The sequence below is a fragment of the Notothenia rossii genome (genome assembly GCF_949606895.1).
Source record: "Notothenia rossii genome assembly, chromosome: 4".
In the NCBI taxonomy this organism is placed as follows: Eukaryota; Metazoa; Chordata; class Actinopteri; order Perciformes; family Nototheniidae; genus Notothenia; species Notothenia rossii.
Window position 1 is genome coordinate 61,678,045 of NC_136902.1, and position 23,064 is coordinate 61,701,108.

Sequence of the window (23,064 nt, forward strand, 5' to 3'; positions counted from 1 at the left end):
TGTTTTTGACAATCACTTTGAGCTAATCGTGAAATCTTAGCTGGCTAGTTTGTTAGGACATGTGCGGCCTATTGAGGAGGAGCATCATAACCCTAACCCTGATATTTTGGTCTTTGTCTTTTTTAGGATCACAACTAGCACTAGCTGATTAGCACCCTTCTGGATAGAGAGCATTAAAGCTAAGATATGGTTTAGATTAGAGTTTGACGGGATGCCTTTATGGGGTGTTACCCTTCCAGCTTTTTGAATGTGCTTTCCTGGAGGGTAACTGTTACCTGATTACCCTGTTCGATATTCTTTGACACCTGCCAATGTTGCAGTCTTGTGTTTGCATTCCACAAATGAGATTCATGAAGAAACTATAATAAAAGCTTCCCTCCCTTTATTCCTCTTTGTAGATCATCAGTATTCTGCAGCCTTTCCTTGCCTCTGAATGTATTAACTCTTATCAGATATAGTGTGCTGGCCACGGCGTCGTGCTGATGGAAAGGCCCCGCCAACACAAGGGACAGCCTCTTATTGCTTCCATTTTTAGGTTCTATACCTGCAAAAACAAATTCCCTGTTCCTTTCTTTCATTTTGCCCAACTTTCCTTTTTAAAACCTTACTCTCCAATGTGCTGCTTAGTTTTCATTTCCATCCATCTATTGGTATTGAATCCCACTGTAGCTGAACCATTGTAGAATTCACTGATACATTGATGATACATTAGAACAACATTGGACATTAATATGACATATTACATAATAGTTAGCTAGCTGTTTGAACCTACTTCCAGCCTTTGCTCTGAGAAAGGCTAACCATCAAAAGATAAGTATATGGCAAAATATTTTGAACTAATCCTCTAATAATCACTAGTCAACATTTAGTGTAGTATATGCTTTTTTTTCCCCATCATCCTTTATTACACAAATAAATAAAAAGGATTAGTCTAAAGACAGATGGTGGGTAAAAAGAATGTCATTGTTATAATTTAGAAATACCTAGATTACATAATGTGACTTTATTTTAAGTTATACATTTTCATTATGCTTTTTGGGGTTTCCCCTTTCCTATAGAGCGTGTTTTTTGTGCATGTTAATGATCTGCAAAGGCTAAAATCACAAAGTTCCCTCCAGGGGGTTATATTTTCTTCGAGAACATGGTGACATCATTATACAACAATTGCGCCAATATTGGCTAGCGCTCCAACGTAATGTATGTGATTGGCTAAGGGGTGGGACATCTCAAAGCGGTGGACCAATCACAACAGAGTTGGCCAGCTAACCAATCAGAGCAGATGGGCTCTGGTTTCAGACAGAGGTTGAAAAGAGGTGCTGCAGCACAGGCAATATGAGAACAATAAAGAGCTTTCTGAGCAATAAAGCACGGAGACATGTCACATTAAAGGCACTAAATACAAATATGAACCTGAATATTAGAAACATATGTCCTCCTTCACATTATTATTCATGAGACCAGCGATAACTCGCTGAGAGTCCCCACAATCTCTGATGCTGTATGTTCCATAAATGTGTGCTCTGTGTATATCCAGAGGAAAGGATTAGGATTTGTCATCTTGCATTAACAAGCTTCAAAAATGTATTTATTGTCTGAATATTGTGGGAAGAGTTTCATATTCTTAAAGCCAAGACTTTGTTTGTTTAAAACCCATTATGACCAATGCCATGAGTTTTTCCACCTAATCCATGTTTTCTTTGGTAAATGTGCCGTTGCAACATTTGACTGATTTTGATAGCATATGAACAAAACAGTAAATGGCTCTCTAATGAATCATCTCGAAGAAGTTGAAAATTCTATGAGCGCTGGTTCTATGACTTACCAAAGAAGTGGACTACGAAGCCGTTGCCATAGCCGTACACGTTGGTTGCCGGGTCGGACTGGAACTGGATGGTGAGGTCTGCGGTAGAGGTGTAGAGCTTAAATCTGGGTTTTGATCCTCCATACTGACCCAGAATTTTAGCTGTTAGGTCATCTCCATCATAAAAGGTCACCAGGTCATTCTTCCCAATGTTCAACCTGCAACAGGAATATCACAGAATCATTAATTTACCAAGTTTAGTTTCTAACCTGAACTGTTTTAGTGATATTTAGCTTTTTCCATCTACATTTTTGATCATAAAAATAGGTGGTTATAAACGCACTTCACTCCTCGTTTGCCTCACCTTTAAACTTTCTCTTGCATCGATTTGTTTAAACATTTTTTACTTGTAATAAGAGTGGCAATAATTAAGCACAATGACAAATAATTGGTTAAAAATGATAACTTAATAAACTCCAAAAAGGAAGGATCTGGTCAATTAAGTATATGGAAAGAATAACCATGAGATTTAGAAATCGAGTTCATATCTTTGACAATAGATGAGAAAAGAAATCAAGATAAACAACACAAAACATTACAAATGGCAATTGTGACAGTTAATTTACTTATTAGAATAAATGATCATTCTGTTATCAGTTAATTAAATCCTTTTTTAGTAATTTAACTAACAATTTAACATGAACTAATGTTGTATGCTGTGTAACAATATAGTTTTTTAAAATGCAAAAAAAACAAAAAAACACTGTTGCATTGAATGACGCAGCCTTAACCCACAGGTCAAACAGCACCACCTCTACACACGCTTCACACACATACATGCCACTTTGCTCCGTGAGAAAACAGAACGTTATGTTAATGGTAAACCTCACAATGGGTTCTTGCATTTTTTAAATGCAAGACAACTCCAGGTCAATCCAAGGTTTCTTATTGCATTATTCACGAGGAGCAGCGTGATTCCTGCTTGCTCCAGAGGAAACCATTGCTGGAGTAATGTGACTATCCACAAGGTGAGATCTTGCTGATTGCATCATTCATATTTAAAGATATTTGGTAGTTCTTCAGCCAGGCTATTATTCTTATTGTCCACAATGACAGTGCTCATAATGACATGTTGCTCATCACCTTTGGGGGATTGCCACCAAAATATTTTCAATAACACATCCGTGTGACTTAAGGACAGCTGTGTAAAGGGAAATTATTTACTTTTCAGATTGTTTGGTGACTTATGAGAGAATTATATTAAAAAAACTTAATTTTCTGCAGTTCATAACACAGACCTTGTATTAATGTGTAATCTCTACTCATGGAATCTAATGCAGTACATTTACTTAAAACTTAGTGTGCATAAATAAGACGTTTGTAAGGTGAATACTTCAACTCCCCAACAAGATAAAAGTCAAGTATAATGCGTTTTACTCTATTGCATACATTTGACAGTGACTGAGCTAGTTACTACTTGCTAGTCTGGGTCCCATTTGTGTGTGTAAGCATCACGTTGACCAATTATAACTTGAGCTACACAGCTCTGCTCGTTATTCAATATGCCAATAATATAATTCACCACCTTCTTTTTCACGATAATTCACAAGCGTGGAATGCAGTATGACCCAAACTAGTGAAGATACCGCTGGAGAGGTCAGGCAAAAACACAAGGGGGGGAGGGTGTTAACACACAGGTGGATAGTATGAGGGCGGGGCAATACAATCATACAGGAAAACAATCGTAAAACTAGGAAAACACAAAGACAAAAAGTGAAACCAGACAGGACAAAATAATGGAATACTTTTTTGTTATGTTCTCTGTATTTTATATGTTTGTGTTATGCGTAACGTTGCTGCCTTCTTGGCCAGGTCAGCATTGCAAATGAGATTTGCATCAATGATCAATGCTTTTATCTGGTTAAATAAAGGTAAAATAAAATAAAAAGGTTTATTAGGTATTCTGGAGCTGACTTTTTCCTTCATTAAAAGCTTCATGTATTGTAGAAAACCCCAAAGTTGATGTTAGTCATGTCCGTCCCCATCACAAACTGTAGAGTATAAAAAAGTTGGACAAAGGACATTATGGGTTCATAACGCTTCGACATATTTGAGTAGTAGTATTTACATCACCTAAATCTCTCAAGCAGAAGTGTAAAGTAAAATGTTATCATGACCAATTGTCGCGAAAGACAAAAATAAGACAATTATGTTATTATATTAAAATTATTAATTTTCCTTTTATAGTTACAGAATATTCTAAAACACCTACTATGTTCTTCCCTGACTGATTGGGACTGACAGCAATTGTGATGTCAAAAAAGATGAGCACAGACATTTCCATCTGTGGGATGAATGAATCAACATCATGCTGAATAACCACCATTGCTGTCAGTTAAACTGTCAAAGGGTCATGTATAAGTGTTGATTTGACCATAGCCTTTAAAGCTGGAACTCTTACAATCCTCAAAGCTGTTCTGAAATGTCACCTGGGGCTGAGCTATCTCTTTGTAGAGAGAAGATTTAGAGCATTGAAGAAATGGCTTAGCAAGAATAAAGCAGTGACATGCTCTTTGCTGTCGCTAATTAATCACCAGCGGCTCCTGATAAAACTCATTAGCCAGCCTGAGATTGAGCTATTAATCACTAAGGGAATGCCGGAAAATATAAGGTTCAAGAGGCGTGGATTGAATCGAATTCTTTTTTTACCCAACACTGGAATATGACAGCAATATGAGGTTGTGAAAATATGCAAACTGCAGTGGGGAGTGCTTGTCTTTCCATAGGCAGATTGTTTTTTATTTTTGTCACACACAATTTTTACTGACGTGTACACACTACACCCCATTTTCCATGAGAGAAAACAGGTCCAACGAATACAAATCTTGTACAACAAATTATTGTATTTAAAGTAGTAACATTTGTTTTAGCATATTGATTAAAAATAAATCAGCTACTGTAGGTTGCATACTGTACACGACAATTGTTCCTAAGTGTGTGGGCCCTGGCAGCAAAAGCACAGTTCCCTTCAGTTTAAAGACTTAGTTCTGATTAGTTGCATAATGGTAGAGAGATTGCATGCATAAAGATAGGTGCAAAGAAGTTCACAGTTTTATGGTTTATGGTGGCCCATGTGGTGTCTTGAAAGTAATGAGGATCCGTTCTAATCAATCCTGAAGTAAAAGCAATGTTTTGTTTAACCTGAAAGTGTAAGCAGGCTTTGTTCTTTATTAAGGCAAGGTGTGACTGTAAACTCTCTGTCGAAAAAATTGGAGATAAACCGCTCGAGACTGGTGTCAGCTTTTCCTACGATTTCTTTTAGAGAGCACATTTAAGTATCATTGTCCGCTGTGTCAAAAACAGAACTTAAGTCCAGTAATATCAGGGCAGAACATTTACCAGCATCGACAGCATTACACTTTCACTACTGGGAACTTAATCTGCAAGACATCATTATTTTCTTCTTCCTATAACTTTCATTTACAACTCTGAACGAAAATTTGTTCCATCTTAACATTCTTAACATAATGACTCATTAAATCCTACTTTTCAACTCAGGAGAGGTGAAACCTGAAAATGGGCCTATCTAAAAAATGTTTTGTCCCTTTGAATGCCTACAGTTAGTCCTAGCAAGCATATTAAAATGATTGTGCAGTCTTTTAAACTTATTGTGTTCCATGTTTATTTGATTGCTAACGGATAAAGCCTCTCACCTGCTCAGAGAGCGAGGCGGATTGAGAAATAGTGCCGGCTGGCTTCGAATTTGTTGTGATTAAGCTAAACAAGATTTTGTGCGGCTCTGCAGTGCATCTGTAGAACAAAATCAATCACAGCCTCCATTCCCTGACACTAATTTCATTTAGTTCAATTTGAAAAAAAACAGGGCTGAGTTTGGCCTGGCCCCCGGGACCAGCTGCACATTTTACTCCAACTATTCACTTCATCATTTGCTATATCCAAGAGAATGGCTGGAACTGTTTTTGGCTGGCTTTACACAGCCTAATGGTTCACCCTACACACTGTAGTGTATATTTCTGTATATTTTTGGGAAAATCTAGTGTATTCATCATTTTCCTACACATTTATTCACTGGTGTCTCTAACCTGCAAGTTGCTCTTTAAGTATATGTTGATGCTAATACTTTTGTACTTTTACTTGTAACATTTTGAATGCAGGACTTTTTATTGTAACCGAGTATTCCTACACTCTGGTACTTTTACTCAAGTACAAGATCTGAACTTCTCCCACCTCTGACAATAAATCCTGAGTGGTTACCAAAGAATAACCCTGCTCTGAAGGTTATTTTCATTTTAGAAATCCTGCACTCAGCTATGCTTTCTCCAATATCATTGAAATGCAGCCAGATGCTGCTTCTTTTTTCGGTTTTCGCTAATTTCTTGACTTTTTCCGACGCGCTTGCATTTAAATACGGCTCCCCGTTTCCCCGTCGCTCTGTGTAGCTGGCCTGCACCACTACACCTGCTGTCTTTGGAGCGTCTGCCCCCCACCCTTCTTTCACATAATGGTATGATCCCAGTGTGTACTTGCATATGATTGGCCGCATGGTGGCCCAGCTAAATAAAGACCCTGCCTACAAGGATTCTCAGCAAGAATGAGCGGCTGAAGATTCTGCTCTCCCCGACGGGAGTCTGCTCTTCTAGCGGCATCTCGCGATCGGCGTGTTGGAGACCTCTGAATTAAATTATCAAGTCACCTCAAGTCAGAAGGCTCAAGTCCAAGTCAAGTCCCGAGTCATTGGTGTTCAAGTCCAAGTCGAGTCGCAAGTGTTTTGTGATGTTGTCAAGTCGAGTCTCAAGTTATCAAATTGGTGACTCGAGTCTGACTCGAGTCCAAGTCATGTGACTCGAGTCCACACCTCTGACGTTACCTATTGGTTCTAACAAGGTTTTAAAGAAAAGTTTTAATCTGATGTTCAAAGAACCTTTTTAGGATGTTTATTTGTTCAAATAATGTTCCTATAAGGTTTAAGGTTAACTAAGGCATAACGTTTGATCTGCAACATTCAGAGGATGTTTTTAGGATGTTATTAAGGCCTGAGATGACAGAAAGTTTTTTTATAAAATGTTCCTTTAATGTGATATGTTAACAAAAGGTGGAACGTTTTGCCTGCAACATTCTAAGGACGTGTTTTGGACGTTGTTGGGTAACACATTAAAGATGTTCTTTATAAAACGTTCCCTCAATGTTACATGATAACAAATGAAGAACATTTTCAAAGCAACATTCTGAAAATGTTTTCAGGATGTTATTGAGGCCTGAGATGAGTGAAAGGGTTGTATAATATGTTCCCTCAATGTTTCATGATAACAAATGAAGAACATTCTCCAAGAAACATTCTGAAAATGTTTTCAGGATGTTATTGAGGCCTGAGATTACAAAGTTGTTGGGTAACACATTAAAGATGTTCTTTATAAAACCTTCCCTCAATGTTACATGATAACAAATGAAGAACGTTCTCCTAGAAAAATTCTGAAAAATCAGATATTGCATGTTTGCGGTGGCATGTGTGAGTTCCCAGCTAGAAATGTTTGTTACCATTCGTTGTTCTAGGAATGTTTTCAGCGGGATGTTTTATTTTGGTTCCCAGAATGTTCTTCTGAAAGGTAGGATAACGCCCTTTAAAAACATTCTTGAAATGTTTGGTGATAACCTTCTTAAGATGTTTTTGATAACCTTCTTTAAGATGTTTTTGAAAACATTATTAGAACATTATGCCCTACTATTCTTAAAACGTTTTCAGCGGGGCGTTTTATTTTGGTTCCTAGAATGTTCTTCTGAAAGGAAGGATAACGTTCTCTAAAATCATTCTTAACATTTTTGGTGATAACTTTCTTAAGATGTATGAGCGCATACAACTTAATAATAAGTGTCGTTTGAATTCTCTACATGATAGGAAAGGAGGTTTCAAACTTCCTTTATAATCTCCTTTAGCTTAGGAACCACTGAACCTCCCTTACGGAAAGGAGAGGAGAAAATGCTGCCCCACAATGCCTTGCAGCTGCAGCATTTGCCATCACACAACAGTCGGCCGTTCACGGAAACAACCGATTATGACAGAGAAATGATATCATGAAACTTACGTTGCTTATTAAGCATTTTAAAACGTATGTGGTAAGTTGCCAAAGTGCTTTGTTTTGAACGCTAGTTTTTACTGAAATGGTTAAATAAAGTCAACATTTCACAGAGCTGTGTGGGGTTTGTTCAACTTTTAAAATCTGTTTGAATGGTGATATACACAGTGATAGATGTTAAGGACTAACGTTTATAATAAATACATCCCAGCTAGCGGGGAACGTTCTCACAACTTTGGCTAACGTTACCTACAGGTTCTAATAAGGTTTTAAAGAAAAAATGTAATCTGATGTTCAAATAACCTTTTTAGGATGTGTCTTATTTCAAATAATGTTCTTATAAGGTTTAAGGTTAACTAAGACATAACGTTTTAACTGCAACATTCAGAGGATGTTTTGAGGATGTTATTGAGGCCTGAGATGACAGAACGTTTTTTTATAAAATGTTCCTTTCATGTGATATGTTAACAAAGGTGGAACGTTTTGCCTGCAACATTCTAAGGATGTGTTTTGGACGCTCTTGGAGTAACACATTAAAGATGTTCTTTTATAGAACATTCCCTCAATGCTACATGATAACAAATAAAGAACATTCTCCAAGCAACATTCTGCAAGTGTTATCAGGATGTTATTGAGGCCTGAGATGACAAAGTGGTTTATAAAATGTTCCTTAAATGTGATAAGTCAACAAAGGTGGAACGTTTTGCCTGCAAAATTCTAAGGATGTGTTTTGAACGTTGTTGGGGTAACACATTAAAGATGTTCTTTTATAGAACATTCCCTCAATGTTACATGATAACCAAAGAAGAACCTTTTGAAAGCAACATTTAAGGTTTTCAGGATGTTATTCTTTTTTTTTTTTTAAAGTTGCTGTTATGGCAAATATTAACACGGTCATGGTCAACGTCAGATTTATTTCTAGAGCGCTTTAAAAAACAAACTTGTTGCATTTGTTTGAAAAGGATGTTTTAAAAAAAATCTGATGTTACCATATTTTCCTTTTGAAAAAAACAAGCACGTAATTTATGATATTGCATGTTTGCGTAGGCATGTCTGAGTTCCCAGCTAGACATTGTTGGTTCTAAAAACATTTTGAGAATGTTACCATTCATTGTTCTAGGAATGGTTTAATCGAGGAGTTTTATTTTGGTTCCTAGAATGTACTTCTGAAAGGTAGGATAACGTTCTCTAAAAACATTCTTAAAATGTTTGGTGATAACATTGTTCGAACATTATACCCCAAGTGTTTTTGTTGTTTATGCACATATCTCTATTGTCATATGATCCATATAATAACACTTAGAAAACGAAAGATAGACATATAGGCCCTTTCTCATTTCATCAAATCCCCCTCCTCGACTCCTCGACTCCTCGGTCCTCCGGTAGTGACCAGGAAATGAATTTCAGCGTGCCATGTTGAAGGACATCTCATTTCTCTAAATGCACTTCGAGGACCGAGGATCGAGCGTCGAGGAGGCTCTCTGGAGGAGCTATAACCGAGGATACACTGATGGGTCCTCCACGGCTCCTTCATAGATGCATTTCCGGGAACAGAGATGTTTCAAAGAGTCGTGACGCACGGCCGGACTTATCTCAGCCAATGACAGCTCTGCATGCATCCCCTGGATATTATTTTATTAACTGCTTTCATCGCGACGCGATGTTTACAGTGAGAACTACTCTCTTTATTTGCTTTAGTTTAGTAGATATCTACAAACAAAGAGTCGATATTTTTCTAAGACCATTTAGTGCTTCAAATAATAAAATACACAAAGGCTGTTAGGCTGTTAGCTGTAGGTGCGTGTGTGTGGTACAGTGGGTAGGTGTGTGTGTGGTACAGTGTGTGCGTAGATGTGGCAGACAGACAGGTCTTAGTTGCAGTTGGTTTGGTGTCCTCTGCTTGTTACGTTATTATAAGAGTGCTCTGTTTGATTCTGAAATTGTATATATTAAAAAATATATACATATATATATGTGTGTGTGTCCGCATCTGTAGCCTGTTATTGTCTCATTATACCGCACTGTGAATGAATTAAAAGTAAATATATAAGTCGTCATGAACACATCTGTCCATCAGACAGAGGGCTGCTGTGCCTCCTGTCATCATTAATGGACGTCTCTTTAAAATGACCGCTCAGAGGAGAGGAGTTCTCATTTCTCTAACCGCCTGCTGCTTCCCCTCCTCTCTACTCGGTTCCCCTCCTCGGCTCCTCCGCCAACACACTCTCACTCCATAATCGTCCAGGAGCGACGTTTGGCTAGGGTCCCGTGGCGTGCAGTTGTGACACTCCTAGGCTCCTTCAGCTTCATAAAGGGACGCAAATAGCTTTCAACTGATTGCAATGTATTCCCATCTGCGGCGGGATTTGACGCTCATGGAAGCACGGCATTCGTTTGTGTCGGCTGCCCTTAAAGGCAATGTGAGCGTCCATTCCCATTGGATAACGGAGAATTGTACACCCGGAAGTAAGTATTCCCCTTACTGTCGATTGATTTTACAATGATATCTGCACTACTCATCGACTAAAAAACACCAGATTATGCTTGTTAATTACACAACATTGATTGGTTTAAATTGTGTGCAATGCTTTTGTATTTTTCCCCTTCGATTCGGAGAAACAAATATTTTTTCGGAGTAAAGGATGGCAGCTACACTACCCAGAATCCCCAGCTATCGTTTAGGACTACACCTTGTGCTCTGTTTGACAAACCCACAGGACAAACCCCGTTTCTTTTCACCAGTCATTCCAATGGCTGGCGTCTATGTCACGTGATCTTCAAATTTCTCCCTGCAGAAAAAAAAAACATGGTCGAACTTCGTTTTATTCTTGGTGGAAAATGCCTATTTTAAAGTTAGTTTGGTCATTAAAATGCGTTTTGATGTCATTTGATGCGAAAATATGAGTTGTTATTTCATTTTATTTGTGCAGTGGATGTACATGATCTTTATTTTGCTAGTTATTACGAAGATTACTTGAGGAAATTGCGTCCATAGAACGTTTTCATTGTTACCAAGGTGGTTGCTAGGGACGCTGCTATCGATATTATTTCTGTTATGTTGTGTAACTGTTTAATGGTGTTATCTTTATTGCTACCCCCTTCCCCGTCAATGTATAGTGTTGGTCCACAGCGCAAACGTATTAGTTTAACAAAATCCGCATCTAAAGATACGTTATTTTCCCCCGTGCAATTCCAGTCTCACATCACATCGTCATTAACAAATAGACCGAAAACATTTAAAAAATAATAATACTTTATTCCGAGTGTGCTTGCTTTTCTCTTTGAAAGTCATCACATAACGGCATTGTAATACACGGTTCGGCTGCATTAAATATTACATAGCCGTAGTTCTCTATTTATAGAGCCCTGATGAGAAGACTTCTAGACAAACATGAGGAACTGCCGCCAACACTGAAAACGTGACGTGGATCATAAATATATCAGCAATTAAACAACATCTTACATTTCTTTTCACACAATACGTCTCTTCGCAGGATCAACACTAATTCGGCTCACTTTTATATTTGATCCAATTGGTAGATAGGCTGTATTTACAGCATAAAGTTGCACAGCTGATAGAAAGGGAAACCTGGTGGTTAAAGCATGTTATTGAATTTTATTATTTTTATTATTAGATATTAATAGGATCCCTATAAAGTAATCATTACTCGTTATTCTCTACTAATAGTTAATTAAAGACTGTATATAATGACTATTTTGCACATCCCTTTCAAGATTTCAAGATTTTCTAAGGTTTATTGACATATCATATTCACAAACGGTGTAGTTATGCAATGAATGAAAAACTTGGGTCGCAGGTTCCTCAATAGGGCATCACAAGACATCTATCAATATTTTTGCATACCTCCAGCAATGTTAACTATGTTGAATCACTTATTTTAACTGATATTATACATAATATTATACTCTTATAGGATGTATATAGATATTTCATCTCCGGCCTTGTCAGGTATTGAACAATCAATAAATAAAGAACACAGAATTATTAAATATAAAACACAGAATTTGTCTGATTGTACTAAATGATTTACAAATAAACACCACTGCCTATTTACAACTGTTACACATGCTGATGTAACGCAAATGTTTCCAACTTGGGATCAATAAAGTATATCTTATCTTAAGATGATCGATGGCTACCGCAATATTTGCAAAATTTCCCTCTGAACCTTGACAAGTGCATGTTTTAGGCTTATCAATTAATGTAATTTAATGTAATGTTATCTATTAACAACAGGAGGGGTCACAAACATAAGACCAGCTGTTAAATAAAGCTCTTCTGACCTTAGCTGGCATGTGGGTATATATGCTGCCCATTATGGGCACAAGCAATTTTCACCCATTTATTAATTATATGTTTTAAATTTTAGTGTTTCCTATCCCCTAAACCTCCAGGGATGTACACAGTATACTGGCAACTTCTTATTATGGGAAATACGAAAACGTCTTTTAAAAATATAACTCCCAGTAGAGACGTGCCATAGATAGAGAACATGTTGCGAAACACAATATCGATAGCAGCGTCCCTAGCAACAAGTAACAAGTAGTTAATAATAATAAAAGACATTAAGAAAAAGGCATTTTAAACAGTCATTCAAAAGCAACACAATCTACCTGCATTGCATTACTTTAAACGTGTAATAACGTGCTTTAACCAGTAGGTGGTTTGGGTTAAAAAGCTGTCAAGTTTACAGTGTTAACAAAATAAAATATACTGCTGTTTCTGGTTTAGTTTACGACGGATGTATTTAGTTATTGTTTTGATATTTGTAACACAAAAGCGATGGAAAAAACCCACAGCAACACAGAAAAGATGGTCTCAACACGACCCAGCGGTCTAGTAGTTAATAAAAAACAATAATATCAAAACAAAATATTACTACTAACTTTATTGTGAAATTCAAACTGAACGGTAAAAGAATAGTTTCCGGTCTATTCTGAGCCCGATCTCTGTAGATAAATAAAAATAAAGAACTACGACAGATGTGTAATTTATTTAATGCAGTCCAACCATTTATTACAATGCATTCATGTGATGACTTTCAAAGAGTAAAGCAAGCACTGCTGAATAAAGTATGATTTTATCTTTTACGAAACGTTTTTTTTCATATGGAATGCAGTTGGAGGTCAACCAATCACAGAGCTTGAGAACTAATCACGGGGTTTGTCAAACAGAGCACATGGTGTAGTCCTAAATGATAGCTGGGGATTCTGGGTAGTGTAGTGTCTTCTGCCATCCTTTACTCCGAAAAAATATTGGTTTCTCCGAATCGAAGGGGAAAAATACAAAAGCATTGCACACAATTTAAACCAATCAATGTTGTGTAATTAACAAGCATAATCTGGTGTTTTTTAGTCGATGAGTAGTGCAGGTATCATTGTAAAATCAATCGACAGTAAGGGGAATACTTACTTCCGGGTGTACAATTCTCCGTTATCCAATGGGAATGGACGCTCACATTGCCTTTAAGGGCAGCCCACACAAACGAATGCCGTGCTTCCATGAGCGTCAAATCCCGCCGCAGATGGGAATACATTGCAATCAGTTGAAAGCTATTTGCGTCCCTTTATGAAGCTGAAGGAGCCTAGGAGCGTCACAACTGCACACCGCGGGACCCTGACCAAACGTCGCTCCTGGACGATTCTTCTTCTTCTTCTTCTTCTCTTGCTTTTGGCGGATTGCAAACAACTTAAAAGGTGCATACCGCCACCTACTGTACATGAGTATGCATCATCACATCATTCCAACTCATTAACCTAGGTTCTAATCAAAATAAAAATACAAATAAATTAATAAAACCATTAAATAAATAAAACAAAACAAATCTATGTTCTTTCCTGACCTAATGTTACATTATTTTTCCTACCCCAGTTTCACTCAAAAATTTAAACAGTGCCTTTCTGGTAGCTTTTACTCCCTCTCCTTTTGTTCCCAAAACACCAACCACACTCCACTCCCTCTCTGTCTCTAAGACTTTAGCCTTTAATTGTTCTCTTTCCGCTTTATAGATGTCACAATTTAACAATATATGTTCTAAATCTTCTTTTACTGCACAGTTCCCACACTTGTTACTGTCACTTTTCCCCATGATATACAGCGTACTGTTCAAAGCCGTGTGATTTATTCGGAGTCTAGCCATCATGATTTCCTCCCTTCTGTTTCTTTCTTTATGAATATTAATTGTAATTGTCTTTTGTACTTTGTGATAGTCTTTGCCTTTCTGGTCTTTCTCCCACCTTTTCTGCCAGATCTCCATCCCTTTCTTCTTAATGACTGCTTTTCCTTCTCCTTTACCAAGTTGAACTGGTAGTGTTATTTGCTTTTGTAGTGCAGTTTTTGCTAATCTATCAGCACACTCGTTCCCTTTCACCCCCTCATGTGCAGGCACCCAGCAGAACTGCAGATCTATGCCGCTTCTGTGCAGTCTTAACAGGCTATGATTCAGTTCTATCCTGGACGATTATGGAGTGAGAGTGTGTTGCCTCCGCTCGCATCTCCTGTGGGCGGGATTACAGATGGAGCGATTCATTTCGGACAGTTTGAAACGCGAGGGCCGTGATTGGTACGTGATCTGCCCTCGCTCAAGGGAAAACCTCCAGCTTGACTTGAGACGTGATAGATAAATGTATTTATAATGAAGCCAGCTGCAATGGATCATTGATCGACCAGGAGGTGCAGTGGGGTTCCACACTGGAGCTCATTTGAAATAAAGTCAGATACAGTACGCTGGATGTACAGCGGAACTTTGTTAAGATCCATATGTCACGGATATCATACTCTGTGCTAAATAAGACACATGTAATCATTTACAAAACATCAACATGTTGTTATTTAACAAAATAATTTTGTTATTCGAAAAAAACGAACGGGAGGAAATGCAGCCCGGCTCTCGATTTTTAATCCTAATTTAATCATCATCTTCACCACGATCATTTATGTTTATGTTCGCCGAATTGACATGAAATCACTGACACATATGAATATACTGTATTCAACTTCATTAAAACGTTATTAACGTGCCTAAACTCAGTAATTCACCAAAAATATGTATATTTTAATGGAGTTTCGTCGGTCGATCAGGATCCCAAAGTGTAGCGGAGGGATCCTCATCTGGATGAAGGGTGTTATTTTCCCCATAAAGAACAAGTCGCTGCAAATTATCCCGCTTATTACATGGCCACATTCTCAACAAAGTAACGACATGACTCCCAATATTAATTGAAATGCTTTTATGGATTTAGAAAATGTTTTTATTGATTTAAAAAATAGTTGTATTGATTTAAATTCACATGCATCCGCTAAGAAAAATAGTCCGTTGTTACCGTTTTTTAAACAGTCTGAATGAAACGGCAGCTCTCAGCTGTGTATTTACACAACTAATGGCCCATCAACCACAGCTCTCTTCCCCCCTCCCCCCCTGATCTTTCTTCTCCAGCAGCTAAATGAACAGTAGGTTACTCTGAGTGACCATAGACTGAGCCCCCGGCTCCCCCACCCCACGGAATGACAGAGGATTTTAGCAGTCAGAACAACTAAAGCAGCAGTGTTAATAATAACAGAAACGCCAAAGAGTCACATAATAGAAATATATAAAAGCATTTATTTCAAATTGTGGAGCAGTCAGTTTATAATTTTGGTAGCACTGTTGAGCATTTTGAAAATGTATTTTCAGGCCTCTGTGCAAGGCTTAAGTCTTTTTTATCTTTATAGCCACATGGTGTAAAGTAACTAAGTTCATAAACTCAACAAGTACTATACTTGGGCACAATTTTGAGATACTTGTACTTTATTTAAGTATTTCAATGTTTTGCTACTTTGTTCTTCTACTCCACTACAGTTCAGAGGTACATGGTGTACTTCTACTCCACTACATGTATTTAATACCTTTAGTTACTTCACAGATCTGGATTAATTAAGTGAAATATAATCAAGTGTTAAATCAGATTTTAGTTCCACCTGGAGTAAATCCACAAGCTACCCTGCAGTATACAAAGTCATTCAAACTAGCTGCACCTTTAGCAGCTTTGAGAACACTTTCATGATCAATCGTTATAAAACATATCATATCTATTATTCTGAAATGGACCAATCTGCACAATGACTACTTTTACTGTCGCTACTTTCACTATATTTTGATGATAATACTTTTCTACTTTTACTTGAGGAACATTTGAATGCAGGACTTTTACTGTAACAGAGTATTCCTACACTCTGGGACTATTACTTTTACTCAAGTACAAGATCTGAGTACTTCTACTTTTACTCAAGTACAATATACTTATACCACCTCTGTTTATAGCCTATGAAAAAAACTATTAGAAATAGAAGGCTAAAGCTAACGTTAGCAGATAGTGACAATGTATGCTAGCTAGCTAGCTCAACGATTCCTTAAATAATATTGCCACAGAAAAGCTTTTCAGTTCACATCACGCTCTGCCGCTCCGACTCTGAACACCTGAACGGCCCGTTCTAACAGCTGTTCACCAGCGGTCCAGTCTGTGCCACAGTGACTCCGGACGCACAGTTAATATTAACGAACGCACCCGTAGGTAATGTTGCTGCTGAAGCTAGACCATCATCTCGGAGCAGCAGAGCCTTATTATACATCCATGAGCAGAGCCGGCAGGCAGGAAGACTCGAGCACACAGCTCGTACTTCATTATAATATATAAAAAAAGAACACCATGCGTTTCATGATGGCACATAACAGCTCACGGCCGCATATTACTCCGGGTCCCAGCCCCCCCCATACCCCAAAAATATTTGTATTGCAGATCTACATGAATCACACAAACGACTTATTTTGGATTCAAAACGGCGAATTTCGCCGAAAGGTGACAAGTTTGCATCACTGAACATAGACAGAGCACAACTGAAACATAACATCTGAAACGATGTAACAACATAATACACTTATTTTTTTATTGATTTAAAAAATAGTTGTATGTATTGATTTAAAAAATAGTTGTATGTATTGATTTAAATTGACATGCATCCGCTAAGAAAAATAGTCCGTTGTTACAGTTGTTTAAAGGCCATGTAATGCATCTAACACAGGTGTTTTTTAACATGTAGTTTAGATATCACCAGAATGAAAATAAATAAAAATGTTTAAAGTTTGGTCATAATTAAATGACATATACGTTAAAAACCGATGTTGGTTCCGAAGTTTGCCGAGTACGCCCCCGATCACTCCCGAACGAGCGGTGACGTCACACGTGGCAAACATTGCCATTTGATCAAATCAGTCCAAATGGCAAGCAACGCGATAACTTCAGACAGCGACAGCGACAGCGATCATTCAAGCTCAGATTCGGTGGGTTATCTGGATTCAGTTACAGAAGTAGAGAGTGAACCAGCTAGCCTTTCACTTCAAGGCATCTTGCCTTATAAGTACGAGCCTCCTGCCCAGCAATCGAACAACGAGGCAGAAACTTGTGAAAGAGAAGCGGATTCCGCAGCCGGCGAGACTCGAGTCGGCAATACTGAATGGTAAATTCTGTTTTATTTAATTTGACCTGCACTAAATGTCGATCTTAATTTGTCATCTGTTCCTCACACGTCCGGCAGATATTGTTTTGTTTTTTAATGTTATGTACAATATTCAGGTGTACATGTCAATGCTGTGAAAGCATGCCCACTGCAGATGAATGTGTATGCTGCAGAGAGATCTGGCAGGTGATGGAACAAATAGACAGTTTGCAACCTACTGACCAGATAGCAGAGTCCTGAATCGGGTCAGGTATCCGCGGGTACCCGACGGGTGACCCGCAAAAAAGGTGATTTGCAGGTGGTATTTTTTCAAACGCTTTTTTCCGGGTTCGCTTCTGGGTAAAACAAAGATGATGCGGGTCCGGTTGCGGGTGTTGCATAATAAATATATTTAAACAATAATAATTTAGTTTAATGTTTAAATCCTCAGACCTCTCCTCCGCGGTACCGAGCATAATCATAACCTCTGCAGTGCATCTATCTGCTGCTGAGCGCACCACATTCTGAATGGCTGAGGTGAAGCTCTCTAGCGGAGAATACAGCATTTTCAATAACTCTTCCTCAAGAGCGAAATCCAACGTCTGGGAGGCTTTTGGTGTCATCCTAGATGGAGAAAATAAACAACATCCCAGGCTTTTTGAGCCAAATATGCAACTGCGTGTGTTAATAATTGCACGTTGTCACTGCTTATATGCGGGTTCGGGTCGGGTTGCGGATCATGTGCCGGCGGGTCGGGTCGGGTTGCGGAACTAATTGGCAATATGTGCGGGTAGCGGGGCGGGTTCGGTACTGCACGTCACGGGTGCGGGGCGGGAGCGGGTCTTGAAAATCAGACCCGTGCAGGACTCTGCCAGATAGAAGACACCGACGAGAAATCAAGGTGCATTATTAGCCACCCAGGCTTTAGAGAAGGCTGTCTCAGTGTTTGGACACTGAAAATAGCGTATCTTCAATACAAACAACAACACAGAGCAGTTGATGGCCCACTACACCAGTAAGTAAATATTGATTGACCCAACTGCCTATTGCAGCTTTGCTTTCATATAATACTTTTAGTCGCTACAGATATGGTACACTTTTAAAGATACCATTAAACTCTTTCAAGCAGTCAAAAACAGCTTGGCTTTTATTTTTTCTGTGTATGCAAGTTCAATGTATGCTTGGGAAAAGAAACAACTACACATGTGAGGAAATATATAAGAGGTCTATGATTCTGTCAAGCAGTCATGTATAACCTCATATTTATTTTGTACAAGTAAAATACAAATATCATGTTATAAGCCAATTTGTAACCATTGCTACATAATAATACTACATAACATTTTATTTTTCTCCAAATATATTTATAATTATATATATTTTTTCATTAGGAAGCATCGATATACAGCTTATCGACAGTTTGTACGTTGGTGCTGGGGTGTACTCGGCCCAAAAATCAGAGTCCCGCTGCCTGCATGTGCAGTAACCGAGATACGGAAGACTTACCCTGAACCGGGAGGCCGCTATCAGGGATTTCAATGGCCAAATCTGTAATGTGACATAAGTCATGCAGCTGAACTGGTTAAAATGGTTCGCATGATGTAAATAATTTACAAAGTACATCATTTACAATATTATTTTTCCAAAGAAACATGTAAATATAACAACATTTTCCAAATCACAAATTTGTAAGATTGTATTAATTTACTGTTTGATAAATAAAAAAGGGTTCTTTTGTTAATTTTTCACTTGTAACATTTAATCTTTATTGCAGTGTACATTAGTCTTTTTGGTATATGTGCGAGCCCACAAATAATTAAAAGTGGTAAAAATAATAAAGATATTCAGACGTAATTCATTTTTGGCCTTACTTATTTCACTTCAACTTTTATATATTTCAGTCACTAGGCAAGTTCACTGTACTCTGGTGACATTTAGCTCAAGCTGGCATAACACCTGTAGTAACTTAATTCTGACCCGAGTTTTGTGCACAATCTTCCAGCACCCATGATCAATGTTTATAGCAATCAGGAAACATTCACAGCTCACAACTACACATCGCTTCCCCATCATGAATTGTTAGATAAAAAAAGTTTAGCGAGGTCCGGTTACAACTATGTTGAGCGAAAATAGCGGAAGGATACAAAACAAACAATCCAGACGAGGCTGGTGTTTGCCACGTGTGACGTCACACAGCTGGGTTAATGGCTGGCAAGCTTTTTGCTACCGGAGCGGAATAACACGGGAAAGTGGCACACATTTCATGTTATTTGGGGGGTATTTATGGAAAGAATCATTGATATTGATATGTCAAATGAAACAGTGGAAAGTGATGAAGCGATTTATTAACACAGAATAACATTTATTTTGGACATTACATGGACTTTAAACAGTCGAATGAAACGGCAGCTCTCAGCTGTGTATTTACACAACTAATGGCCCATCAACCACAGCTCTCTCCCCCCCTCCCCCCTTGATCTTTCTTCTCCAGCAGCTAAATTAACGGTAGGTTACTCTGAGTGACAGGCTTACAGTTAGACACAACACTGTCATTGCAAGTGACCCTCAGTTAGTTGACTTTTATGTTCAACTGCTAAATTCGTTACTGATAAAAAAAAGGGCTTCTACTGTACCTAATTACCTTAACACTAGAACCGCCAGAGGTTTTTGTATAGGCCTACCTAAACCCGTCAAATCCCGCTATTAGAATGCAATTTTTAACAACATAGGGTGCTACATAACACACTTTCAGGAAAAGTCAGGGACTGGGAGACTTTAATATTCTATTGAAAAAAAGTTACATTGCACACACACAACAACACATCACACAAAATGACCCGATTGGCGGTTCTAGTATTAAATAAACTCACTAATTAATGAAACCAGTTCAATACGCATTATTCTTATTCTTATCATTCTTTATGAGCGCAGAAATAGTCTTAAAATCAGATCTGTTTTTTAAATGAAATCTGACGGCAGGCAGTTAGCTCTGATCACCTATGACAAATTCGCCGCACCTAATCGCTGGCCATTCAGCCACAGACACTGTTCGAAATGGGGGGGAGCTAGGAGGAGCTTGGCTCCCCCGAAGAGGGAGGGAGCTCCCCTGAAGGCTGACTTTGAGATAAATAGGGGGAGCCCAAAACAGTCGTGCATATTTGTGTCACACAGATTAGAAATGTTGAGTTTCTGTAAATAACAGTTCTTGAAATAAATAATAGTTATTGTTCATTATAGTTTCTGAATATTTGTTTTATATTTGTGAATATGTCTGGGTGTTGCCATCTGTATGTGGCGGCGCTGCATTCTTACTTACGTTGCTATGATTATGGCGGTGATGCCGGCGCGGTATTTGAAATGTTCATATTGATATTTTTTTAACTCTGGCTGTGTAATAAAAAAATATGGCAAAATGAAAACAGCCAAGCGTCACAGCTTTTGGATTCACAAGCAAAGAAGCGAAGGAGTCTAAAAATGACAACGTGAACGGAAAACAACTTTTAGTTGGCCGGCTGTAAGCGGCGTTAGGGTCGAGTTTGACAGCTCTACACCGAGGGAGAGGCCTGCCGATGCGGAGCCTGAAGAGGCTTCAACAACGGCCACATCCGCCGGAATAGTGACACCGTCTGTATTAGTAGAAGAGTGTTTTTATAGCAATTGATCGCATCCGCGCTGCTGCGCCAGTCAACAGAGCGTGCGTGTGACATATTTAGTAGCAGGATGTGCTCTGAAAAATAGGGCTCCCCGAAAGCAAATGAGTAATTCGAAAACTGACAGAGCTCCCTATATACAAATCAAACTGTAGAAGGTGTGAAAGCACCTATTGTTTTAAATAATGATCGGAATGTGACCTGTGAGCCTTCTGAATCACCGTGGGACAGCACATTCTAAACTAAAATGTTCAATCAATAAAGTAACATCTTATCTTATCTTAATAATATCTTCATATTAATAATAATAATAAATCATACAGTATGTGTCCGAAAGGGAGCAGGAGGAAGCAAACACAAAAATATACTGCATATTAAAGCAAACGATTGTAAAGGTTAAAGTATGAGCATAACAAATAAAGAAGTGTAATGTAAACATTTACATTATAATTATGATTATTTAATATATAAAGACTATATATTATTGAATTACAAGATTAGATATACTTTAGTTGATCTAAAATATTGATGTGTTCAAATGCTCTTCAAAACACAACTGAAAGTCCATGAAACTTGTCTTTCTGTATTTGTGAATGAAGCGCCATCTCCTGGTTAAAACCTGAAATTGAAAATCTGGCAACGCCCTCTTGGAAAATAGTGGGAGGGCTTAACATTCCTCTATACTGGTCTTTGGCTGGTGGTAGGCAGGAAGCTGTAAGCTGGAGTCCTAAATTCAGTGCTGCATCTATAAGTCTCGAGGATAGGAGTCGAGGAGGGGAGTCGAGGAGGGGAGTTAGAGAAATGAGAAAGGGCCATAGAAGAACGGACCGACAATCACTGCCCGTCCCTGAAACCCCTGTTAGTGTTTGTCTCTCTCTCTGCCTGCTGGTCTGCTCTCCACGGCTGGGAGCAATCTACAATCAACCACACCTGCAACCTGCTCATCAGCCACACTATGAAAACCTGCAGCCTGCACTCATTCCCTGCCGGATTGTTGCCGTTAACGGTTTGTTGCATGCCGCTCTAGCTTTTTACCAGCATATTCTTTGACAACTTTGCCTGCTTTTGCCTCACACGAATTTTTGTGTCTCTCCCAGGAGGAATCCAAGGCCTTCCACACTCCCAAGACCAGCCAGGCCTCTCCACCCACCCTGGAACAACTGTTTCCCACTGATAACTAACCTCCACTCCCAGCTACCCTTTTCTAATAAATAAATGTTACTTTCACCAGCTGATTCCGTGTCATCCTTTTACATGTGTTAATAGTGAAATTCCAATAGTTAAGTAAACTATCATAATCATCCTAATGACCACAGTGGTCAGTCCACTTACCCAGGAATTTTGAGTTGAACAATTACAGGAATATTATGTCTTCATGTTCAAATAATGTAAACATATTTGAGTAAATTGTTACCATAGAACATTTGCATAATTTCTTTAACATAAACCATGTTATCCTTCTCTAAAATAATAACATTCTGGCAACATAAAACATCTAACTTGCAGCTGAAAATGTTTTGAGAACAGTAGGGCATAATGTTCTAACAATGTTATCAAAAACATTTTAAGAATGTTTTTAGAGAACGTTATCCTACCTTTCAGAAGAACATTCTGGGAACCAAAATAAAAGCTTCTGGCGATAACGTTTTAAGAACAGTAGGGAATATGTTCTAACAATGTTATCAAAAACATTTTAAGAATGTTTTTAGATAACGTTATCCTACCTTTCAGAAGAACATTCTGGGAACCAAAATAAAAGCTTCTGCTGAAAACGTTTTAAAAATAGTAGGCCATAATGTTCTAACAATGTTTTCAAAAACATTTTAAGAAGGTTATCACCAAACATTTTAAGAATGTTTTTAGAGAGCGTTATCCTACCTTTCAGAACAAAATTCTGGGAACCAAACAAAAAATTCCCGCTGAAAACGTTTTAAGAATAGGAGGGCATAATGTTCTAACAATGTTATCACCAAACATTTTAAGAATGTTTTTAGAGAACGTTATCCTACCTTTCAGAAGAACGTTCTG

At 38.2% G+C, this 23,064-nt stretch overlaps 1 protein-coding gene across 1 annotated transcript in view; it reads right to left on the reverse strand.

The window, feature by feature from the left end:
* Window positions 1–23,064, reverse strand: part of LOC307034871 (seizure protein 6 homolog) — a 361,762-nt gene that overhangs the window by 45,466 nt on the left and 293,232 nt on the right. The window contains exon 10 of the mRNA XM_079673797.1: window positions 1,815–2,019. Within this exon, the coding sequence (XP_079529923.1) occupies window positions 1,815–2,019 (205 nt within the window). The remainder of the gene's footprint in view (window positions 1–1,814; window positions 2,020–23,064) is intronic.